At 37.2% G+C, this 23957-nt stretch overlaps 6 protein-coding genes across 6 annotated transcripts; 5 read left to right on the top strand and 1 right to left on the bottom strand.

The window, feature by feature from the left end:
- Positions 1-684: 684 nt before the first annotated feature.
- On the top strand, positions 685-2096 carry LOC116136102 (peroxidase 29-like). Its single transcript, XM_031421816.1, has 4 exons — positions 685-956; positions 1043-1166; positions 1400-1565; positions 1702-2096. The coding sequence occupies exons 1-4, from the start codon at positions 685-687 to the stop codon at positions 2094-2096; spliced, it is 957 nt and encodes a 318-aa protein (XP_031277676.1).
- Positions 2097-3992: 1896 nt separating this feature from the next.
- Positions 3993-5243, top strand: LOC116136205 (photosystem I reaction center subunit VI, chloroplastic). The gene is made up of 3 exons (XM_031421912.1): positions 3993-4188; positions 4287-4413; positions 4948-5243. The coding sequence occupies exons 1-3, from the start codon at positions 4061-4063 to the stop codon at positions 5125-5127; spliced, it is 435 nt and encodes a 144-aa protein (XP_031277772.1). The 5' UTR covers positions 3993-4060; the 3' UTR covers positions 5128-5243.
- A 614-nt stretch (positions 5244-5857) lies between these two features.
- On the bottom strand, positions 5858-8131 carry LOC116136101 (rop guanine nucleotide exchange factor 12). The gene is made up of 6 exons (XM_031421815.1): positions 7810-8131; positions 7455-7726; positions 7286-7360; positions 6900-7172; positions 6488-6808; positions 5858-6397 (listed from the first exon to the last, which is right to left on the bottom strand). Exons 1-6 carry the CDS (start codon positions 8129-8131, stop codon positions 5990-5992), a joined length of 1671 nt encoding a protein of 556 aa, XP_031277675.1. The 3' UTR covers positions 5858-5989.
- A 5066-nt stretch (positions 8132-13197) lies between these two features.
- On the top strand, positions 13198-17600 carry LOC116136189 (glyoxylate/hydroxypyruvate reductase A HPR2). Its single transcript, XM_031421894.1, has 2 exons — positions 13198-13764; positions 16909-17600. Exons 1-2 carry the CDS (start codon positions 13342-13344, stop codon positions 17425-17427), a joined length of 942 nt encoding a protein of 313 aa, XP_031277754.1. The 5' UTR covers positions 13198-13341; the 3' UTR covers positions 17428-17600.
- A 20-nt stretch (positions 17601-17620) lies between these two features.
- On the top strand, positions 17621-18806 carry LOC116136100 (hydroxyphenylpyruvate reductase-like). Its single transcript, XM_031421814.1, has 3 exons — positions 17621-17735; positions 18049-18134; positions 18288-18806. The coding sequence occupies exons 1-3, from the start codon at positions 17621-17623 to the stop codon at positions 18804-18806; spliced, it is 720 nt and encodes a 239-aa protein (XP_031277674.1).
- Positions 18807-19743: 937 nt separating this feature from the next.
- Positions 19744-23363, top strand: LOC116136098 (putative D-3-phosphoglycerate dehydrogenase). The gene is made up of 4 exons (XM_031421813.1): positions 19744-20241; positions 20343-20855; positions 21381-21902; positions 22770-23363. Exons 1-4 carry the CDS (start codon positions 19819-19821, stop codon positions 23286-23288), a joined length of 1977 nt encoding a protein of 658 aa, XP_031277673.1. The 5' UTR covers positions 19744-19818; the 3' UTR covers positions 23289-23363.
- Positions 23364-23957: the final 594 nt, after the last annotated feature.

Raw genomic sequence — 23957 nt, 5'->3', positions numbered from 1 at the left:
AGTTGAGGTGTGAGTAAGCTAACCTAAACACCATTGGTCATTAAAAAAAAAAAAAAAGTTGAGGTACGCATAAACTAGTCTAGACACCCTAGTCATAAAAAAAAAAAAAATAATAATATATATATATATTACTGAGATGAATTTTAAGATCTTTAAAAGTTTAAAAGAGTTGGAAGAAAAATCCAAATTTTGATTAAATGATTCTGAAGTTAGTAGTTGAATTTCTCTGAGCTGAAGGTAACCCATCTTTAAAGGATTCATGGCAATGTCCATCTCCAGTTGCTATTTTGAGTCTGCTAACAATTCATAATAGAAGCAAGGTGATAGAGACTTGATTTAAATGCTTATTTTAAGTCCTCTTCACATCAAATGCAAAGCAACAAGATTTAATAAGCGTAATAACTCCAAAGGAATTAATTAGATACAAAAATTTAACTAATCAAAGTGTGTTTAATTTTCTGATTCAACTTCCCACCGACAAATCACTACTAACATTAAATTTTGGTGCTAAAAATAAATATGAAAATTTAAAAGAACTGGCTTCAGGTTTTGCCGTAACATGCATGGCTACACCAGTCATGAGATTCCTGAATCTGAGCCTCGTCAAACCAGTCTATAAATAAATGAAATGATTACAATTCTCTCCACATTCTTCTGCGGCTGCAAGACTTTGAATTTTGAAGGATGGTGATGGGGCTCAAAGTGTTGTTAATGGTGGTTTTTTTGTGGGGTTTTTGTTGCTTATTTCAAAATGTGAATGGTGAACTTGAGTTACAGTTCTATAAAAAGAGCTGCCCTGATGCGGAGAAGTTGGTGAAAGAGAAAATGAGAAAAAGCATGTTGAATGATCTTTCTACTGCAGCTGCGATTCTGAGACTGGCTTTTCATGATTGTCAAGTTGATGTAATTTTTTGCCTTTGTTGGATCATCATGGTTCTTCGAATCTGCATTTTCATGTTGATTTGTGATTGCTGCAGGGTTGTGATGGATTAGTTCTTCTGGAAAACGCTAATGGGATGACTGCATAAACATCTTCATACAGGAATTTCGGAATTCGGAAGCTGAATGTTATCAATGAGATAAAGAGTTCTCTTGAAGCAATTTGTCCTGAAACAGTCTCTTGTGCTGATATTATTCAGTTGGCTGCAAGGGAAGCTGTATATCTGGTAAGCTATATACATCGATTTCTGAAAACACAACATGGATTGAATTTATGGCCACTTCTCCCGACAAAATACGATGTCAGGAGAGGTGTTTTGTCTTTCCGGTAGAATTTTTACCTGCTGCGACCCAACCTTGGCGTCGCAGTAGGCCTGGATATGCTTTTAAGCCTTCAGGAAAAACTTCGATAATTCTTTCAATTTCTACAGTTCCATTTATGAAACTTTTGTGTTTCCAGACAGGAGGACCATATATAAAGGTTTTGACAGGAAGAAGAGACACTGTTTCTGCTAGCAAGGAGAGAGCTGATAAGCAACTTCCTGCAGCTTATATTTCCGTTGATGCATTCATTCAAATCTTCCGCAAGAAGAATATCAGTTTGGAAGATGGAGTTGCACTCATGGGTATATAGACAAAATTTCAGTCAAATTTCTCATTACTTTTGCACAATTTTATCGTTTACTTTAAGTACTCTGCAGAAGAGAACTGTGTGGCATGGCAAAGAAATGTAATCTGTCAAAGCCCTTTTCATGGTTGCAGGATCTCATACTTTAGGCATAGGCCATTGCAGAAACTTCAGGGAGAGGCTATGGCCAACGAGTGATCCCACATTGTCACCACCCTTCTCAGTTATGCTGCAAACAATATGCATCAATCCTGCATTATCCGACGTGTCATTTGCTCAGAATGATGCTACAATCTTCTCCTTTGACAACCAATACTTTATTGACATTCAAACTGGAAGAGGGCTGCTGAAGATTGATTCTGAGATTGCTTCAGACCCCAGAACACAGCCCTATGTAAGTGCATTTGGACACAACACACAACACTTCTTCAATAGGTTCACTTCAGGGTTCCTGAAGCTGTCAAATTACAAAGTTTTAGTTGGAGAAGAGGGAGAGATTAGGAGGGATTGCAGGTTTAGAAATAGCTAAAATCAAGTTAATTACTTTTAGCTGAAAGTTCATTCTTCTTGTCTATGATTTAATGCTACCCAAAAAAAAAAAAAAAAAAATAATAATAATAATAAAGATTTGAGCGGCTTTATGTGCATTGAATAAAATAAGTGAATTTGGATCCTCTTTTCTTGCGTTGAATCTCTTCTTTGAACTTAGAATTATAGCATGTGATCACTTAAAATATCAATTATGGCAGTCAATCATTATTATTTACAGAAGGACCTCTTAGGAGTTTAGTCAGATTATTTGGTCTCACAGAGTCTAAACTCTAAAGTTGGAGGCCCTAATAGTTACTTGCATAGTCAAATCGCCTTATTTGATCACTTATAATCAAAAGTTATTATTTTAACCCTACTTAGTAAATACGGATATGGCAAAAAAATGATACGAAAATTTTACAAATATGATACAGTAAATAATAAAAAATATGTTTGTAAAAATTTGGTCATAAAATTTAGATACAAAAAAAATACGATATAGATATATACGAATTTAATATGATACACTGTTAATAATACGTTTTAAAAAATACAGTAATTAAGAGAGATCTTTTTATTAGCATATTAACAAAAAAAATCCATGGTTTAATTTTTTTAGAAAAAATTAAATCATGACAACGCCTCTAATCACGGGGTCGGTGTTACTTTCTCAAATATTCTTTTGAAAAGAAAAAATAATTAAAATGGTAAAAAAATATGTGGACTTAAAATTGTGATTAAATTATGGTTGAGGCGTTGAGCAGCTTGAGCCTCTGTATTCTTGTTAATTTATTCAATTTCCTGATGGCTAAGAATGAAATAGGGAATAGAGTAGGGACACGTGGATGAATGGTCAAATTGACAGTGATCATGCAGGATAATGTGTTGATTCTATCCCATCATCGCGCCAACAGGTTAACACCATTGGCTTTTTAAATTGGATATTATTTCCCAGTGTATGAATGAGATTGGTGCATGAAGGAGCATTTTATTAATTAATTTTATGGAAATAAAAGAGGCGGGAGAAAATAACTCTTCTGTAAGCTGAACACATAAAGACCATTGAAGTGATTGATATGAATTATACTACCCAGAAGAAGTACGAAAGCGGCATTTATTTACAATTTTTTTTTCAAAAATAAGGATACGCGGAAATAATTCACGGATTATACGTTGAAGCATATAATTTACGAATTATTCGGTCACACTGATAACATATGAAAATTCGTATTTTGTATGCGGATGTAAAACGCAAATTTATTAACTAGGGTTTTAACCTTTAAAACAATAACTTTTGATTATAAGTGATCAAATAAGACGATAGAGGCTCTTAGGTGTATTACTCAAGAAATTTTGAGTTCCATCTCTCTCGATTACTAATAAGGATGGTTACTAAAGGGTTTATCTAGTACTTAACTTCAAGATCCTAAAAGATTAGTCGAGATACTTATAAATTGGGACCATTAAAAAAAAAAAAAAAAAAAAACAAAAGAAGTTCGATGTTTTCTGTTTCCCTGATGTTATTGGATTTGGCGAGCTAAAATTTCTAACTCAGATAACTTTGTCTTATATCACTTTGTTGAATTGGATTTGGGCCTGTTTTGGGGTTTTGAACAGTTTTACCTGGAGCATCTTAGCTCATACCTAACCCATTGGACCAAAAAAGCTAACAGTATAAAAATCATATATACTCGACAACCTCCAAAAGAAAATTCTATTTACGAGCAAAATATGGAATATGATTCACTGAAGATCATAAAATGGATAGGCTTATCCAGCTCTCATCCACATGGCACCACTTAAATGGGATTCCATATCTTTCAGAAGAATACCCATTTCGCCACGTGTCCGACTAAGATCCATGCAAAATATCAAAAACCCGAATATGGATATACTTCTCTGATCCTCTAACTCAACCACAACCTCCAAGAAATTTAGTCAGAAACAAAGCAACCAAGGCCAATGGCATCTCTAGCAACCATAGCTGCTGTGCAACCAGCCAACATTAAAGGCCTTGGTGGAAGTTCCCTTGCCGGAACCAAGCTCTCAGTCAAGCCAGCTCGCCAGAGTTTGAGGCTCAAAAACGTCAGGTTTGTACTATCATCTCAATTTTTGTGAGAAGCTAATTCACTTATCCGGAGGACAATTCAGCTCAATTTGGCTAATGTTTTGACTTGGTAACATGCAGAGCTGGTGCTGTAGTGGCTAAGTATGGTGACAAGAGTGTGTACTTTGATTTGGAGGATTTGGGTAACACTACTGGGCAGTGGGATTTGTATGGCTCAGATGCACCATCTCCATACAACTCTCTTCAGGTTTGTTTGATTTTTTCCTAAAATTATAGTTGTATGCCAAAACACTTAACTAAACGGGTGGTCTAACCAACTGAGCTATGAAAGCTTTGCTTTGAAGCTGCAGTGATTTCAACCATTTCTGTAAATTATGGCAATAGTATATAATAGAAGTGATTACTCAAAAACTATAGCAATGCTCTCTAGCAGTAGTTATTCATCTTAAATTGTGGTAGATGGTTATGTTAGGTCTTGTTAATTATATGACATTAAAGCAAGGGAATCTTTTATTTAATGAATGTATGATAGAACCAACTAGCGAAGTGTAACTTTTCGCGGATAGCACATGCAGTCCACAGTTCTGCTATGCCATGTTGGTTTAAGATTCTTAAACTGTAATAAATTTTTTTGCATTCTTACCAAGTTGATTAGAACATAGGTCTATTGTCCTGATTCTCTCCTGATTTGAGATTCATTCATGATTTGTTGTTAATAGAAAAGAATTAAGAAACTAAATATTTAAGGTTACTTATAGTTTACATGCATATGGAATTGCAGAGCAAGTTCTTTGAGACATTTGCAGCTCCATTCACCAAGAGAGGATTATTACTCAAGTTCTTGATATTGGGAGGTGGTTCTACCCTTGCATACTTCAGTGCAACTGCTACTGGTGACATTCTACCAATCAAGAAGGGTCCACAACTTCCACCAAAGCTCGGTCCACGTGGCAAGATCTAAATTACCCCATTTGTAAACTTTGATTGTATTTATCTTCTTTTGATTGTAAACTTGTAGGTTTCTCCAAATCCTACTTAAGACACCTATTATCTATGCAAATATATTTGCTTCAATTGGATTTCTGTGCCTTTAACTATTAACTCTTTGTTTGATTGTCACTTAAGTCTTTTCATCATTCAATTACTGACTTAAATTTGATGGTCTTGTTACATGTATGGAGAATAATGGAATTGAAATTCAGAATATGACCCTGGTCTCTTCCATGAAGAGTGAATGGAGTGTGAGTGTGATTCACAAACTTTATTTTCTGATACCAGAAATCCGCAACCTTTGAGTTTGCCGAGTTCTAAACTGGGGATTACTGCTACATATCGATTGTCCAGAAACATGAGCATTATAAAGTATAGACGAATGTGCTTAAAATTCTGCTACTGATAACTTCTTGTTATTAAGTCAATTGAAAGAAAAAAAAAAAAAAAACACCCAGAAAGCATACAACACTCAAACATAATCACAAATGATGATTACAGCAAGCTTGGAGTAATCCAAGATGAAAGTAATCACTGAAACACATTTCAGTAGCTATATATCTGCTAAAAGAGCCCTTAATTGTACAAGAAAAAAGCTCACATCTGAAAACAACAGTTTTCCTCATTCTTCTGTATTTACAAAAGAAACAAAATCAGAATAAGTTATCACAAGTTCACAGCTCATGAGGATTCCCCTTTGGAGTCCTGAGGTTTACATTTGAAGGTTAGGCTTTCTCACTCTTTCTTGTGTTTCCTTTTACATCACTTATCTCTCTTTCTGGTTTCAGTTTTTCTTTCTTTGATGGTTTACATTCTCCCCCTATGATTATTACTCAATGGCGTGCCGTCGGACTTCTTAGACCACTTAAGCTTTCAAGGTAAGAAATCCTCTTCTGAGTCACTATTGTTGTAAGTTTGTGTGTAAATTTTCCTTCACCTTCTTTGGCAGGTTCATCTGATTGATTTTCTGGGTCCTTCCTTTCTTCATTCTCACCTTGATCCACATCCCAACCCATAAAATCTAACAGTGTTTGTATCTTTGAATCTGAAGTGTTGTGTTCTATTAAACATTCTGTTCCTGTCAATTCATTATCTATTAAAGGATTTCTTGTATCATTTGCTTCTGTTGGATTTTTAGTGGCATAATCAGCATAAAGTACATCTTCGATTCGAGACAAGACTGTGTAGGCCAAACTTTCAAGTATTCTGGAATAACTTTCCAGGACTGCCTGCCCAACATCCTGTTATTTAAAGAACAAATTAGTGAAAAAGCTCTTTGAACATCATATAGCTATTGTTTTTGTAACAGGTAACAACACAAGTCTCTTTACCTTGTTGTATTGAATTTTGCTAATGTCTAGTGAAGATTGAGGAATTCCAGGGAATCTTTGTTTGAGGATGATTAAGATTGTCTCTGCTCTCTCTTCAAAGAGTTCTCTCTTCTCCAAGCTCACAGCTGAACCCCAAGCTGATTTTCCATCTTTTTGGTTCATTTTCCTCTTCCAAATCACTATGGAAGCCTCAATTCTATTCTTGAGGTCTAGGATTTTGTGTTCCGATGATAAGTCCATCGTGGAGAGGAATTGATCGGGATTGAAAAATTCAACCGTAATACTTCTATAAATTGAATCTCCAAGACTTGCCCTCCCATTCTGACAAAGCACCATATGAAAGTAGAGAGGTATTGATTTCAGACATGAATATATGCAACATTTTAGTAAGACTTGGTTCTGTTTTACTTACCTTAGGCAATGATTCTATGTAATTCTCAGGGATCTCCATTTCTGATAGAACTTGAGAATTTATGGCCATGGCAGCCTTAAGCACTTGGTTTACACAATCCTTTTGAAACTGCAGAAATTTTCTAGTCATTTCAGATAGACCTCCCTCGGGAACCTTAACCGTAGGCAGCCACCATTTATCATCTTTTCTTTTGTTGCCGCCTTTTTCTGAGTCTGGGGCATCTCTTGATACATAATTGAACTCATTTTTGTCCTTGAAATTGTCTAAACAATCCTGCACATTGAAGAATTATTGCTAATGAAAGAAGTTTTTTCCCGATGTGATCTTCATTGAACATTGAATATGCATATGCCTAAATGAACGGCAAGACAAATTAATGTACTTACAAGAAGCATTGCATCAAGTTTGCGCAACGCAGGGATATTCATGTGAAGATCAGTTCTTTGTCGCGTCACCATGATCTTTAAAACCCAGCAACATAAGATTTCATATCAACATTTGATCCCAGAAAATAAGAAAAAAAAAAATCAAGATCACATATAGTTTTTTAGGTACCTCCATATTGCTGCCATCCTTAGATTTCTGTTGAGAAGGAACAAATTCAACAATGTGATCAGCCACTGATAAGAGCCAATCGATTTCTTTCCTCCACTTAGCTTTGGTTTCAGCTGCCATGGGCTCTAGACGGTTTTGCTCGCTGAATGCAGAAGCTGCAAGGTTTGTAATGGCATTCGACAATGCCAAAGCTGATGAAACACCCTTTCCGCCACCAGACATATCCTCTCCCAGAAGCAATTTAGCAAACCTTTCCTTCATTTGCTCCATATCTAAACAAAAAGACATCAGGTTAAATGAACTATTCATATGACAGTATTCGGTAGTACTTCAAATTTTTTGAAATTGTACTGACCCTGTTGGAGTTTTTCCATATTTTGAGATGAATCCACAGTATCTTCCTTGCAAAGGCGAGACTTGGGAATATTGGGAGCTTCCACCCTATCAGTTCGAGTAATAACCCTACCAAGATGTGGTTTTTCAGGCGGAGGTTGATCGCTTCGAGCTTTTGAAGCAATCCTAAACAAACTCCCATCTTCCATTGCAGGATCTTCTAATTTACTAGCACTCTCAATGCTCAAACTCTTAGCATGTCTGCTAGCATTGTCATGCAGCCCTTTGAAATGAAACAATCTAGACCTATAACTTTCCTGCTCTTGTTCCAAGGCTCGAACCATGTTTTATTTAGCAGACAAAGGTTCTGTACTACAAAGAACAAGAACAGCTAAAAAAAAAACACAAAACCTGTCAAATTAAGGCAATGACACAAGGAGAGAATGATACAACATTCCAAGAAAGGTGAGGAAAAACCTCAAGACCCTCCTGCAAATTATTGCATAGAATGGAATTACAGGATTTGAGGGAAGATTTGAGAAGGAGATACTTGATTTGATAAATGTTTTTGTTAATTTGTTTAACAGAGTTGGAAGAACGTGGGGTGCATGTTTACAGAAAAGAGGTCGTTGAGACAGAACAAACATAGCACAATTCAAATTGTAATAAATTGGATGGTTCTTGTTCGATTTAGAAGAAGTCAAAGCTACCAAAATTTCAGGCTGGACAGCCATGATGTAAGCTCACCATTATCCCGCGATAAGATAGGTGGCAGCGCAGGACGGCTCCTAGATTATGGAACACACAAAAATTATATATAGAAGAATACCAGAATTTGATTTTCTTTTATTAGGATGTGTTATATATAGATCTAAAATTGAGAATGTCTTATGGTTTAACTCTTTGAAAATTGCAGCACCATCCGGATGCAAAAAAAAAATTGGTTTTTTATAACAGAATCAATCAATCATGTGAGATCATGTATGATTTTGAGTGATTGGATGCATAATTTAATAATATGATTTCGTTAATTAATGTTTTAATGTTTAAGAACTATTTACTGTATAGAAATTGATATAGGTCCAGTAGGAATCTTTAAAAAATAGGGTCCTTTTTGAAAATTAACGGAATAAAAGGGAAGAATAATATTTAGCTAATGTATTATATGCCGTCTCAAACGGAAACGACATGTCGTTTCGAAGGCAAACGATATACAGTAAATATCATTTTGGTCCACTAGAAATCGTTAAAATTAGGGCTTTTTTGATATTAACCGACCACCGAGAGAGATTAAATGATATTAATAAACACGACATGTCATGTCAAAAAGGTCGACATGTCATTTTGATGGAACACAAACGGCGTCGTTTATTTATAAAATGCAGTCGTTTGGATTAGCTAAAACGCGTCGTTGCGTTTTGAATACGTCGTCATTTATATGTAACCGACGTGTCGTCTCAAGCTTTCTCGAATGACATGTCGTTTTGGTATTCTAAAAGTTGTCGTTTATATTAATAAACAACATGTGTCTTTATGTAGAACGACTGTGTCCGTTTTAGAAATATCACTCCCCTGTGGTTCGATTAATGCAACATAAAACCCATATATTTTGTTTCTATGGACGTAAATGACAATAAGTATCCTTACTTTTTTTGGATAAGGTAAGTATGTAAAAAGACAAAAAAATATACAATACGAGGGGCATACCCCAAGAGGATGACTGATAACTATCAGTCAAGAACACGTGGGAAAACCCACAAAGTCATGAACAGCAAAAGAGAGCAGTAGGCTCCCACAAAGCAAGAAGATGCCATAAAAAAGCCACAAAACCGGCATAAAGAGCACACAGGCTCACCATAAACACAAAGCACAAACCGGCAAAAAAGAGCAGCAGGCTCACCACAAACACAAAAATCACAAACCGACACAAAAGAGCATGCAGGTCCCTTACAAAGCTAGTCAGGAAGTGCCATATCACACGGAGCTGAGGCGAGATCTCATACTTAGGTGCTAGACCCAAAATCTTGACCGAACTAGATCATAAATATCTAAGACAATATCTCTGCGGGAGCTACAATGCTGACGAAAACACGCGATTATTCCGTTCAAACCAAAGGAAATAAACTGTGGCTGAAAGGACTAACCAGGAAAGAAGGTGGCTAAAGTCACCTTTTCGTCGAAGATGCAAAACTAGCCCACTGAAGCAAAGGGAGCCAGGAGAGAGTAGGCCATGTAGAAAGCGTCCTGGTAGTGACCTCCTGCCAAACATAACTGGAAAAGTCACATCTGAAAAACAAATGGTCATGGGTCTCGTAGCTGATCTGCACAAAACACATCGGGAGGACGTAATGACACCATGAGAGCTGAGCCGATCCATGGTGTGAAGCCGCCAAGAGAAGCGAGCCAGAGAATGAAAGAGTGACGTGGAATATGCCCGGGAAACCACAGGAGATGATGAATCGAGTTCACATCTCGTTTGTCTCGCAACACATTCCAGGCTGAATCAATAGAGAACCGTCCAGATGGATGGCCCTTCCACACAATATGGTTAGGATGACTCACTGAAGGCTGCACTGTAATAGAGTCCCAGATATGCTGAAGGTCTGAACTGCCCGAAGGAAAGTCCCAAAACCACCCGAATAATGTCTGAAAACGAGCATCCCACGGCAACCCAGTGGAAGTCAAGGTTCTAAAAGGGAGCAAGTCACACAGAGGACCCTGCGGAAGCCAGTGATCTTGCCATAACATGGTGTCCCTACCATCTCTAATACAAGTCACAATAAGACCCCGGCACCAAACCTTACTAAGTAAAATTTCTCCAAGCCCATGAAGCCCCAGAAGTAACTCGGATATGCCAAAAGGACCGACCACGGAAGAGAACCGAATGGGCCAAGAAGACCATATAGAAGATCTATCAGAGTAAGTAGCCTCCAAACATGTTTGAGAATAGCCGCCCTATTCCAATCTTGGATCCTCTTAAACCCAGGCCACCCTCCGTCAATGGATAGCAAACAGAAGACCATGCAACCTTAGCACCAGAATGGGACAGAGAAGTACCCTTCCAAAGAAATGAGGCCAAAATACTCTCAATCCGTCTAACTGTAGTTGCCGGCAAAAGAAACATGGAGGACCAATAAACCTGTATGGAGAAAAGTACCGACTTTATCAACTGTAATCGGCCTGCATAGGTCAAAGATGCCGACGTCCATAGCCTAATCCGAGAGAGAATTCGCTCCAACAGAGGCCTACAATCAGAGTGTCGAAGGCGGGTAGAGATTAGAGGAACCCCTAGATATCTTACCGGTAACTGGCCCAGCTGGAAAACCATGATAGACTGTAACCCAATCTGCTCCTATCTGTAACTCCAGAAAAGAAACAACTGGCTCTTCTTCTGCATTGTCACTAATCCAGAAACCTTAGCAAAATAATCCAAGGCCGATTTGATCAAGCTAACAGAGGAAGCATCTGCTCTACAAAACACCATCAAATCATCTGCCAAAACACAATGAGTAATAGCTGCCTGCCTACATCTCCAATGATACTGAAAAACCAGGGCTGTGAGAGGTTTCCCAAAAAATACCAGCTAACCCCTCCATAGCCAACACAAAAAGGTAAGGAGAAAGAGGGTCCCCCTGCCGCACACCCCGGGAGGACCTAAAAAATCCGTGAAGCTCTCGTTCAGGGCAACAGAGAAATACGGTGTAGAGATACATGTCATGATCCACCTCACCATACGCTCGGAAACCCCACAGTACGCAATCCCAAAGGATGAACTCCCAACTCACAGTATCAAAAGTTTTCCGAATATCAACTTTAAGGGCACATCGAGGTGAAGTACCCCTAAGATGATAATTCCGCAGAAGCTCCTGAGTCAGCAGAATATTATCAGAAATCCTGCGACCGGGACAAAAGTGACTGGGAAACCCCAATAATATCGGAAGCACAACTTTAAACCGATTCACAATCACCTTAGTAATGCATTGTAAAGTACATTACAACAAGATATCGGCCTAAAGTCTGTCATACGACTTGGGCTCTCCACCTTAGGAACCAAAGTAATCCTGGTGGCATTAACACATCTTGGCTTCATTAGTAGCAAAAAAATGTCTCACGCAGCCCTGAAATCTGTACCAATAATATCCCATGCCCGCTTAAAAAACAAAGATGTGAATCATCCGGGATAGGGGATTATCATCCGGGATAGAGAATAAAGCAATCCTAATCTCATCATCAGTGATAGGAGCAGTCAATGGAGAAATCATATCAGGAGAAATGCGGCCAGAAAAAAACCTGGAAGCCTCGGCAATCTGAGGTCGACTAGGGGCAGTAAGAAGATCCTGAAAAAAACCCACCGCCAAACGCCCTAATCCCCGACTGTCAGTAATATGTGTACCATGGCCATCAGTCAAACCGTGGATCGATTCCGAACCTGCGATGGATCAAAGACTATGAAAGAAATTAGTATTCTGATCCCTAAGTGCAACCATGAACACGAGACCGTGCTTAAAAAAAGCCTCCTCATCTCGACAAAGACTGAAATACTGGTTGGCAAGGTTCCTCTCCTCAGAGATACACTCAGTAGAAAAGGGGTCCCGATCCAAATTTCCGGGCTGCTGCCCCACCGAGCCCGAGCCTCAATTACCCTGGTGGAGATATGACTGGAAGCCCGAATATGTAAAGCTTTTAGCTTCCATTTCACTAGCCCCAATTTCTGTGTAAGACGGAAGATAGGATTGGCTACAAGAGGCTCGTCCCAAACTGCCTGAACAATATCCCTAAAATTTGCATGATCAGCCCAAAAATTTAGAAATTTAAAAGGGGATGGTACCTTGCCACGGCGTGGACCAAAACGGACGATAATAGAGCTATGATCTGAAACATCTCGAGGTCGGAACTTGAAACTGTGCTTGGTCGATCAAGGAACCAAGTAAGTGATGCAAAGACCCCATCGAGCTTCCGTAAAATAAACCATCGCCCGTTGACCGTTATGCCAAGTATACCGAAACCCAGTAAAAGGAACCCATCAACTCAACACAGGATACATTGGCCAAAATCATCCATATAACCATACCACTCAGGATCACCACCCACTCTGTCAGAAGCTCCCAAGATGGCATTAAAATCACCCAACACAAGCCACGGGAGCCCCTCTGAATCAAACACTGCCGACTGATCCCTAAGGAAATCCCACAGATTGCGGCGATTCCCAGGGTCATTAGAACCATACACAACTAACAACTAAATATTGTAATTAAATTTGATACTTAACCAATTATGTAGGCCATACTAATAAGTTTATTAAACTTTATTTTTTATGTAATAAAATGTATTTTATATTTAAATTCCAATATAAAGAGAATATGAAATTCGACGGAACGACGCCGTGTTTAGAAATAGCCCTCTGCTCATTTTCTGGTTCACACACGTACAGCCACCAATCTGGAACGAATTTTTCCAAAAATACTGGACACAGAACGAATATTTGGTAAATCTAATAGAAACCCATCAAGTTTAACCAAAACCCCAACTGGGTTCATCTATTTTCTTCATTTCAATGGAGTCAATCGGTGTTCTGATAGTGTGTCCCATGAACACGTACTTGGAACAAGAACTTGAGAAGCGGTTTAACTTGTTCAAGTTCTGGAACTTTCCAGACAAGACCCAGTTCCTGAACACGCACAAGAACAGCATCCGTGCAGTTGTCGGGAATGCCACGGCCGGCGCTGACGCTGAACTGATAGAAGCTTTGCCAAAGCTTGAGATCGTGGCGAGTTTCAGTGTGGGGCTTGACAAAGTTGACTTGGGGAAGTGTAAAGAGAAGGGAATAAGAGTCACAAACACTCCTGATGTGTTGACTGAGGACGTGGCGGATTTGGCAATTGGGTTGAGTTTGGCTGTGTTGAGGAGGTTGTGTGAGAGTGATCGGTATGTGAGGAGTGGCAAGTGGAAGAAAGGAGATTATAAGTTGACTACTAAGGTTAGTGGTTTCTTTTTTTCCAATTACTAAATGTTAGTTTGGTTTTTTATTTTCATGGATTAGTGTGAAATTCTCTGATTTAATGTTCTGCTAGCATTTTTCTCGGTGTTGGATTTGATAAAGTTGAGAATTTTGATGTTAATTTTTAGTGTTTTTAGTGTTTAATTGTTAATTAGTGCTGAAACCATTTTAACCATATGAATAATGACCTTATAAGAACTAAAATGTGATAAATGTATAATACTGTAAAGAGTTGCTCGGTGATGTTGGTGGTGGTGGTAGTATGGTGACTTGTGGTGTTGAATATCCTTTTAAGCACCAATTGTGAATATGTGGTTTTGTATAGTGTTGTTGGTGAGGAGTTTGTTTTCATGGAGTACTTTTGTCAATTTGAGTTAGAGTTGTTCAATTCTCATGTTCTGCGCCTCATTCTCTGTTGTACTCATTGGCAGAGGGCTGAAATCCACAGAATTGGATATGCCCCTACACGCTGAGGGTAACATTTGAGTGTAACAGTGGCAATTGATCACATGATGATTTGGGAAACTGCAGAAATAATTTGAGGGATTATGTTTATACTGAGAAAAAGTTAATTGATATATTGGGTATTAGATTATTTGTTATTAAGCTCTGTTTAAGGGATTTTAAGGATTTTAAGCTTTGTTTAATAAGCATTGTTTATTTCTTCAACGTGTATTATCCAATTTGAAACTTCATGATGCATGAACTCCAATCTTTATTATTTGTGTGCTGACAAAATGCTGTTGCTTATGGCGTTTTTTACAGTGTGTTTGGCTCTTGGAGTTCTTCTGATTGTACCAATGCAGTGCATTTGCTTTAATTTACCTTTTAAAAATTACGGTTTTGAAACAATTATGATGAGGAGTAGTAGCCTGTATTATATGTGCACTTTGACAATGTGTTGTGTTCAATGTAGGTTAAGCAATTTGTTCCTAAGTGTAATAGTTGACAACTCATAAGCTGAGCATAGGTGTAACTGTGGTTGTTTGTTTGTTTCTTATTCTTGTCTGTTTGTAAAGTAATTGCTTTAGGGCTGCATTTGAGTAAGTTTCTTTTGGATGTTGAAAATAGTTTTATGACCAATTTGGTGCTTTTTCCTGTTGCCTTTATATAATTACTCTATCAGTGATATCATGCTAAATGCTATATTGGTTTGCTTAATTTATACTGCATATACATTTAAACTCTTTCAGTGCTTTTAAGTTGGTTAATGTGCTGTATTTGTTAGTTAAGATAAGGAAGTATAGAAGAGAAGTTCTCATATGAGGTTAATTGAAAATGCTTTGTAAGTGTGATGTCAGTTCATGCGNACCTCATTCTCTGTTGTACTCATTGGCAGAGGGCTGAAATCCACAGAATTGGATATGCCCCTACACGCTGAGGGTAACATTTGAGTGTAACAGTGGCAATTGATCACATGATGATTTGGGAAACTGCAGAAATAATTTGAGGGATTATGTTTATACTGAGAAAAAGTTAATTGATATATTGGGTATTAGATTATTTGTTATTAAGCTCTGTTTAAGGGATTTTAAGGATTTTAAGCTTTGTTTAATAAGCATTGTTTATTTCTTCAACGTGTATTATCCAATTTGAAACTTCATGATGCATGAACTCCAATCTTTATTATTTGTGTGCTGACAAAATGCTGTTGCTTATGGTGTTTTTTACAGTGTGTTTGGCACTCTTGGAGTTCTTCTGATTGTACCAATGCAGTGCATTTCCTTTAATTTACCTTTTAAAAATTACGGTTTTGAAACAATTATGATGAGGAGTAGTAGCCTGTATTATATGTGCACTTTGACAATGTGTTGTGTTCAATGTAGGTTAAGCAATTTGTTCCTAAGTGTAATAGTTGACAACTCATAAGCTGAGCATAGGTGTAACTGTGGTTGTTTGTTTGTTTCTTATTCTTGTCTGTTTGTAAAGTAATTGCTTTAGGGCTGCATTTGAGTAAGTTTCTTTTGGATGTTGAAAATAGTTTTATGACCAATTTGGTGCTTTTTCCTGTTGCCTTTATATAATTACTCTATCAGTGATATCATGCTAAATGTTATATTGGTTTGCTTAATTTATACTGCATATACATTTAATCTCTTTCAGTGCTTTTAAGTTGATTAATGTGCTGTATGTGTTAGTTAAGATAAGGAAGTATAGAAGAGAAGTTCTCATATGAGGTTAATTGAAAATGCTTTGTAAGTGTGATGTCAGTTCATGTGAGAAAAACTTAACTTTATTTTAATTTTTTGACAGTTTTGATCAGGATATAAACAGTTATGTAGGACTCGCTTTTACTTGTCTTAATGTCCCTACTTATCTGGGCTTTTAGCCGCCAAAAATTGGATACATATTGTTTTGTTGTGGATTGAAATAAAGTGGTGGAGGCTAATTCTACAGTAGTTACAGTATGCACTTGGTTTATCTAGATAGTTACATTGGGCTCAGTTCTGCATACGTTAGGTGTGATGCCCTGTTGTTCTGAATCCTAAGTGAAAGATGGCTCAATTCCAAGTCCAGTTCTGGTCAATTGGTGTTTGTCAATTTCTTGTTTCTTTTCCCTAAAAAACTTAAGAAAAAGAAGTGCTTATTTTACGCCTTTAATACTTTTTATTTAAACAAGTGAGATTATGTCTTTTACTCCAATTAAGATATCTTCAGTGTCTATTATGACTTAAACATCAAGTGCATTGTTGAAGTGAACAGTTGGTTGAGACTATCATTTCATAATCTTTGTTCTGAACTAATATTCTTAGTTCCAGCTGAAATTCACCTTTTCCTCTCAGTAGATCACCTCTGCTTGTGTTTCATTATTTCCTTCCCCCATGAGAGATCCTCTCAGCGCTGGAACATATAACCTTTTTTGAGTTAATAGAACTTGTATCAGTTTTTATCAGTACTCAACAGATTACATGCAGATCCCTTAGTGTGACTAGTATTGATGGTGTTGGTGCAATTTCATATATTTTGTTGGTAATTTTGCCTTCAGTTATCACATGATTAGTGATGCTTTTACAATGGATTTGTCTTGATTAAATGACTCAGCTATGTGTTTAGTGCTTTCTTTGCAATTTTTCTCTGTTCTTTTCACTTCTAATTGAAAATTTTTGTTCTTATTTATTTCAGTTCACTGGAAAAACAGTTGGAATTATTGGGTTGGGAAGAATTGGCATGGCTATTGCGAAGAGAGCTGAAGCATTTAGCTGTCCAATCAGTTACTACTCTAGAACAGAGAAGGCAGATTTGAAATACAAATACTATCCAAGTGTAGTTGAGTTGGCCTCCAACTGTCACATTCTGATTGTTGCTTGCCCACTAACAGAAGAAACCCGCCATATAATCAATCGTGAAGTCATTGATGCATTGGGACCAAAGGGAGTTCTGATCAACATTGGGAGAGGTCCTCATGTGGATGAACCTGAGCTGGTTTCTGCACTGGTTGAAGGCCGTTTAGGGGGAGCTGGTCTTGATGTCTTTGAACATGAGCCTTATGTGCCGGAGGAGCTGTTTGGTCTTGAAAATGTAGTCCTTACGCCCCATGTAGGAAGTGGCACAGTGGAAACCCGCAAGGAGATGGCTGACCTTGTACTTGGGAACTTGGAGGCTCACTTTCTGAACAAACCACTGATTACTCCTGTGGTTTGATTGTTTCATGAAGATGTGATTTCGAGATACTATCGGTGCCTCCATCTTGCCACTGCTGCACATTCTGTTTAAAGATGATTGTTTCAGGAACTTGCTAAAACATGTGTTGAACTTTTTTATGAACGAGATACATTTAATATCTTAATCAGCATGCTTTAAGTAATTTTTAGTTAGTTGCTTAGCTAATTATGAAATGATTGATGATGATGATGATGATGATGATGATGATGACAACATTTATGTTTTGATCTTCCCAAAATCAGTCTTAACTTTTCAGAAGAACTTGAGTAAAGCTTCAAAGTGTTCAAGTTATGGCACTTTGAATTATACTCCAAGAAAAAAATTATAATCCTTGGAATAAATATAAAACTATATTAGAGAAAATNTACCTTCAGTGTCTATTATGACTTAAACATCAAGTGCATTGTTGAAGTGAACAGTTGGTTGAGACTATCATTTCATAATCTTTGTTCTGAACTAATATTCTTAATTCCAGCTGAAATTCACCTTTTCCTCTCAGTAGATCACCTCTGCTTGTGTTTCATTATTTCCTTCCCCCATGAGAGATCCTCTCAGCGCTGGAACATATAACCTTTTTTGAGTTAATGGAACTTGTATCAGTTTTTATCGGTATTCAACAGATTACATGCAGATCCCTTAGTGTGACTAGTATTGATGGTATTGGTGCAATTTCATATATTTTGTTGGTAATTTTGCCTTCTATTATCACATGATTAGTGATGCTTTTACAATGGATTTTTCTTGATTAAATGACTCAGCTATGTGTTTAGTGCTTTCTTTACAATTTTTCTCTGTTCTTTTCACTTCTAATTGAAAATTTTTGTTCTTATTTATCTCAGTTCACTGGAAAAACAGTTGGAATTATTGGGTTGGGAAGAATTGGCATGGCTATTGCGAAGAGAGCTGAAGCATTTAGCTGTCCAATCTGTTACTACTCTAGAACAGAGAAAGCAGATTTGAAATACAAATACTATCCAAGTGTAGTTGAGTTGGCCTCCAACTGTTACATTCTGATTGTTGCTTGCCCACTAACAGAAGAAACCCGCCATATAATCAATCGTGAAGTCATTGATGCATTGGGACCAAAGGGAGTTCTGATCAACATTGGGAGAGGTCCTCATGTGGATGAACCTGAGCTGGTTTCTGCACTGGTTGAAGGCCGTTTAGGGGGAGCTGGTCTTGATGTCTTTGAACATGAGCCTTATGTGCCGGAGCAGCTGTTTGGTCTTGAAAATGTAGTCCTTACGCCGCATGTAGGAAGTGGCACAGTGGAAACCCGCAAGGAGATGGCTGACCTTGTACTCGGGAACTTGGAGGCTCGCTTTCTGAACAAACCACTGATTACTCCTGTGGTTTGATTGTTTCATGAAGATGTGATTTCGAGATACTATCGGTGCCTCCATCTTGCCACTGCTGCACATTCTGTTTAAAGATGATTGTTTCAGGAACTTGCTAAAACATGTGTTGAACTTTTTTATGAACGAGATACATTTAATATCTTAATCAGCATGCTTTAAGTAATTTTTAGTTAGTTGCTTAGCTAATTATGAAATGATTGATGATGATGATGATGATGATGATGATGATGACAACATTTATGTTTTGATCTTCCCAAAATCAGTCTTAACTTTTCAGAAGAACTTGAGTAAAGCTTCAAAGTGTTCAAGTTATGGCACTTTGAATTATACTCCAAGAAAAAAATTATAATCCTTGGAATAAATATAATACTATATTAGAGAAAATCTGATGCAGCCTGGAAAACTAGGAGTGGGAAGTGTTTATCAATTGGCATCAACCTCTTCCATTTAAGAACATTTGTAAATTCATGGCAACTCTAAATTTTTCCATATTGAACATGAAAATTGACATATACAAACTGCTATTGGATAGCCTAATAATAGTAAAAGAGTGAAGGAATTCAACATGAATTTTTAAGTTCGAGTCTTCACCAGACTTTAACTGAGGTGATTCGCTGAAATAAAATATATATAAAAAAATAAAATATATATAAAAAAATAAAATTGACATATACTAACCACTATTTAGTGCTGTGGTTTGATCGCACTTGGGAAGCATGAAGCCAACTTTTGATTGGAAAAAAATGGCGCTTGGTAGTGATGTGCCATCGTTAAGATGCCTTTTGAAATTAAATACGACAAAGAACATGACCAAACTTTCTTTTTTTTTAATGCCCGGGCCTGAAATAATGCTGCAGAAGATGACAAACACTACCTAGAATTACAAGACAACAAGCCGTGCAAAACAAAAAAAAAAAAAAAGAAGAAAATACATAACCGCTTCCACCGCTTTGAACTCAGTTCAGGTCAATTCACTTCAAAGTTCAATCTTCACTCTTATAGCACCACAAACATGGATAACTTATGTGTCCTGATGGTCTGCCCAACATCAACCTACATCGAAGAAGAGCTTGAGAAAAGCTTCAAACTGTTGAAGTTATGGCACTTTGAAGACCAAAACCAGTTCATCAAGACTCACTGCAACTCCATTAGAGCTATTGTTAGTAGCGGCAAAGCTGGGGCGAACGCGGAACTGATTGAATCCTTGCCTAAGCTCGAGATCATCTCGAATTACGGTGTTGGATTGGACAAGGTTGACTTGATTAAGTGTAAAGAGAAAGGTGTTAGAGTTACAAACACCCCTGATGTGCTGACTGATGATGTAGCAGACCTGGCAATTGGGTTGATTTTGGCTATGTTGAGAAGGATTTGTGAGAGTGATAGATATGTGAGAAGTGGGAAGTGGAAAAAGGGAGATTATAAGTTGACTACTAAGGTTTGTGCCTCTGAGAATTCTGTTTCTTAATTAACAATTTGTATGATGCTGATTAGTAGTTGAAATTTGTAACCGAGGCTTGATAATTTGATAATTTGCAGTTCACTGGAAAATCAGTTGGCATAATTGGTATGGGCAGAATAGGCACAGCAATTGCCAAGAGAGCAGAGGCATTTAGCTGCAATATCAGGTACCACTCAAGAACTGAGAAACCAAACTTGAACTACAAGTACTATCCCAATGTTATAGAATTGGCATCAAACTGCCAAATCCTGGTTGCTGCATGCTCCCTAACGGAGGAAACACGACACATCATCAATCGAGAAGTCATCGATGCATTAGGCGAAAAGGGTGTTGTTATCAACATCGGTAGAGGCCTTCTGGTGGATGAATCTGAGCTGGTATCAGCGCTAGTTGAAGGCAGGCTAGGTGGTGCTGGACTTGATGTGTTTGAACATGAACCCCAAGTCCCTGAAGAGCTTTTTGGCCTTGAAAATGTTGTGTTATTGCCCCATGTAGGAACTGGCACAGAGGAAACTCGCAAGGCCATGGCTGATCTTGTCATTGGAAACTTGAAGAATCACTTCAACAACAAGCCATTGCTCACTCCTGCTGTTTGATTGCTTGTTGCAAATTTAGAAGCATAATCTGATTGTTCTTTATGTTCTGATGATTATAGACTTCTTTATGTCCAGAAATTTGGCAATATTATTTGATGTTTAACAAATATTTGCAATATTGTAATAAGAAATAAAAATCAAAAGGGTAGGACTTAACTTCTATGAATTTACTTCAAAACCAACGTTTTGAGAAAGAAAAATTAAAAAAAAAAAAAAAAACAAAACCCATTTAAAATAAATTTTATAGAAAGGGAGAAAAAATTAACTAGAGGCCTTAAAAAAAAAGGCTAACTTATTTTAGGACAAACCCTTGATTAGGAGTAAAAGAATCATGTTACTTAAGGTTATCCCTAATCTTCTCTTTTTTTCATTCCTCGTGTTAAAGAAATGGAATCAAACAGAGATTAAAGAATACAAAGAAACTCACGTACGACATGCCCGTTTTTCCATCACTATTTAAGTTTAATCTAATTATAGAGAGATTTATCTATTTTTTGACACAAAACGGTGCGTTTCAAGGATCCAAAAGGACCAAAACCTGAAAACCTGTACAAACTGCTCAAGAACAACATACTTTCAGAAAACAAAAGACAAAAACATTTTTTTAATTTCTTAAAAATGGAGAAAATAGGTGTCCTAATGACCACCCCAATTTCCACATATCTTGAACACGAACTCTCAACTCGTTTCACTCTCTTCAAACTCTGGACCCAATCTTGCAAGTCCGAGTTCCTTCGGCAAAACTCAAGTTATATAAAGGCAGTGGTGGGCGACACAAAATGTGGAGCGGATTCAGATCTGATAGAATCACTGCCAAACTTGGAGATAGTGGCAAGTTACAGTGTGGGGCTAGACAAGATTGACTTGGATACGTGTCGAGATAAGGGTGTTAGAGTTACCAATACTCCTGATGTTTTGACTGATGACGTCGCAGACTTGGCAATTGGGTTGATTTTGGCAGTTCTGAGAAGGGTTTGTGTTGGGGATGAGTTTGTCAAGTCTGGGGAATGGAAAAGTTGTGAGCTTGGATTGAGTTCTAAGGTTTGTGATGTGTGTTGTTTTTGTTTTGATCATTGGTTGGTTCTTTTTTTATTGGATTGAAGAATGTTTGTTTGTTGTGTTACTTTGAAAAATATATGCTCTCTTAAATTGATGCAATTTTTATGAATTTGGTTAATGAATTTGTTGATAATGTGACAGACTTGTATAATCTTTGTTTTATAGGCTTTTATAAGGTTTTATTTGCACAATTTGGGAAATCTCACCATTAGTTGTCTTTTGTTGAGGGTTTGATAGCTTAAAGTTTCAAATATGTGAATCCCCTTTTTTGCAAATCTAATAATCAAATCATTTTGTAAGCTTTTTAAGTCTTAAGGATGATTTTAGCAATGATGGATTATTGTAAGTGTCATTAACAGGGCAGCGGTTATAGTAGGGTGGTGGATTCTATTCGTGGTTTATTTTTGTCATCAAATAAATTTACCTTAGCTTAAATAGAAGGTATATGGATTATAAATGAAGGTAATGTGAGATTATTGCATGATTATTGTCATAACATAGAGAATTCTGAATTTTATGATTCATTTTGTTTGTTCCTTCATTTTTGTACGAGCTCCTTTGATGTTTGTTTAACATCCAAGGGTGTGTTTGAGAAATATTGTCTTAGATAAGCTTACATAAAAATGCTTGGATATCGTTTCGGTAGCCAGAATGTAAATAAGATTGCTGTCCTGTCCTGCCAGAGAAGAAGACACATAAACCACTGTATAGGGAGTTCAAAGAACCATAGACCACGGAAACTATGTGATACGAGTTAATTTAGCTGAATTCATTTTATTTCTTTAAGCACTCCCATGTTGTTTTTGTGTGTATGTTTCAAATTTAATTATCTGTCTTCTGCTCTTTCAGTTCAGTGGTAAATCAGTTGGAATTATTGGTTTGGGCAGGATTGGATCAGCAATTGCCAAGAGAGCAGAAGCTTTTGGCTGCCCAATTAGCTACCATTCCAGATCTCAGAAATCAGATGCAAATTACAAATACTACTCAAATATCGTTGACTTAGCCTCCAATTGTCAAATCCTCATTGTGGCGTGTGCTTTGACTGAAGAAACTCGCCATATTGTCAACCGCAAAGTCATTGATGCATTAGGTCCAAATGGCATTCTCATCAACATCGGAAGAGGGGCACATATAGATGAGTCTGAGCTCGTGTCTGCATTGCTCAAAGGTCGATTGGCTGGAGCAGGACTTGATGTGTATGAAGATGAGCCTGAGGTTCCTGAACAGTTGTTTGGACTTGAAAATGTAGTCCTCTTGCCTCATGTGGGAAGTGACACTGAGGAAACCAGTAAGGCAATGGCAGACCTCGTGATCGGGAACTTGGATGCACACTTTAATAAAAAGCCCCTCTTGTCACCAGTGACATGATTGAGTTGGTAGGTATAAAAGTCTGAAGTAGGGATTTTTATCTTCAGTATTGATGTAAAATAGATCATAATTTTGCTGACCGTTATGTAGCTATTTGTCATTCCCTGGAAAATTGATGTATGATAATGATAAGTGGTTGTTAGCATTAGATGATAAACCTCCATTAATCCTCAAGAATAATATTACACCAACAACCTTCTCTCATAAATTTTTTCTTACAATCTTGACGTGACAATTTGCAATTGGTCAGTTTACAACAAATCTCACATTAATTGGACATGATTCAATTTCTGGACATGGATTGCTCTTTGATTAGTTAGTTGGCAACGGTCATTGGAGAACGATTTTCTGAGTTGGTTGCATTGTGGTACCATTAAATCAAGCCTTTAAAATACACTTCATTATAAATATGCTTTCTTGCAACATTGTAGCTATTGGGTAAACAATGACATATGTCGTTTAAACTCAAAAGCTGTTTCCTTTCTGGGTTCACATTTTGGTTTTCTTTAATTTTGTGATGAGAAATGTGATTACTGTTATACATTTCACAGTAAATTTGGTGTTGTAAGAAAAGTTTTGAAAGTGGTAGCCTAACATTAAACTCTGTTATTGGATCCTTGCAATTATTTTTAACAACCAAGTGAAGACAATGAAGATAAATTGAGAATG

Source organism: Pistacia vera, unplaced genomic scaffold, assembly GCF_008641045.1.
Source record: "Pistacia vera cultivar Batoury unplaced genomic scaffold, PisVer_v2 Contig31, whole genome shotgun sequence".
NCBI classification, from domain to species: domain Eukaryota; kingdom Viridiplantae; phylum Streptophyta; class Magnoliopsida; order Sapindales; family Anacardiaceae; genus Pistacia; species Pistacia vera.
The sequence above is the reverse complement of the archived record's forward strand: the minus strand, read 5'-3'. Positions and strand labels throughout refer to the sequence as shown.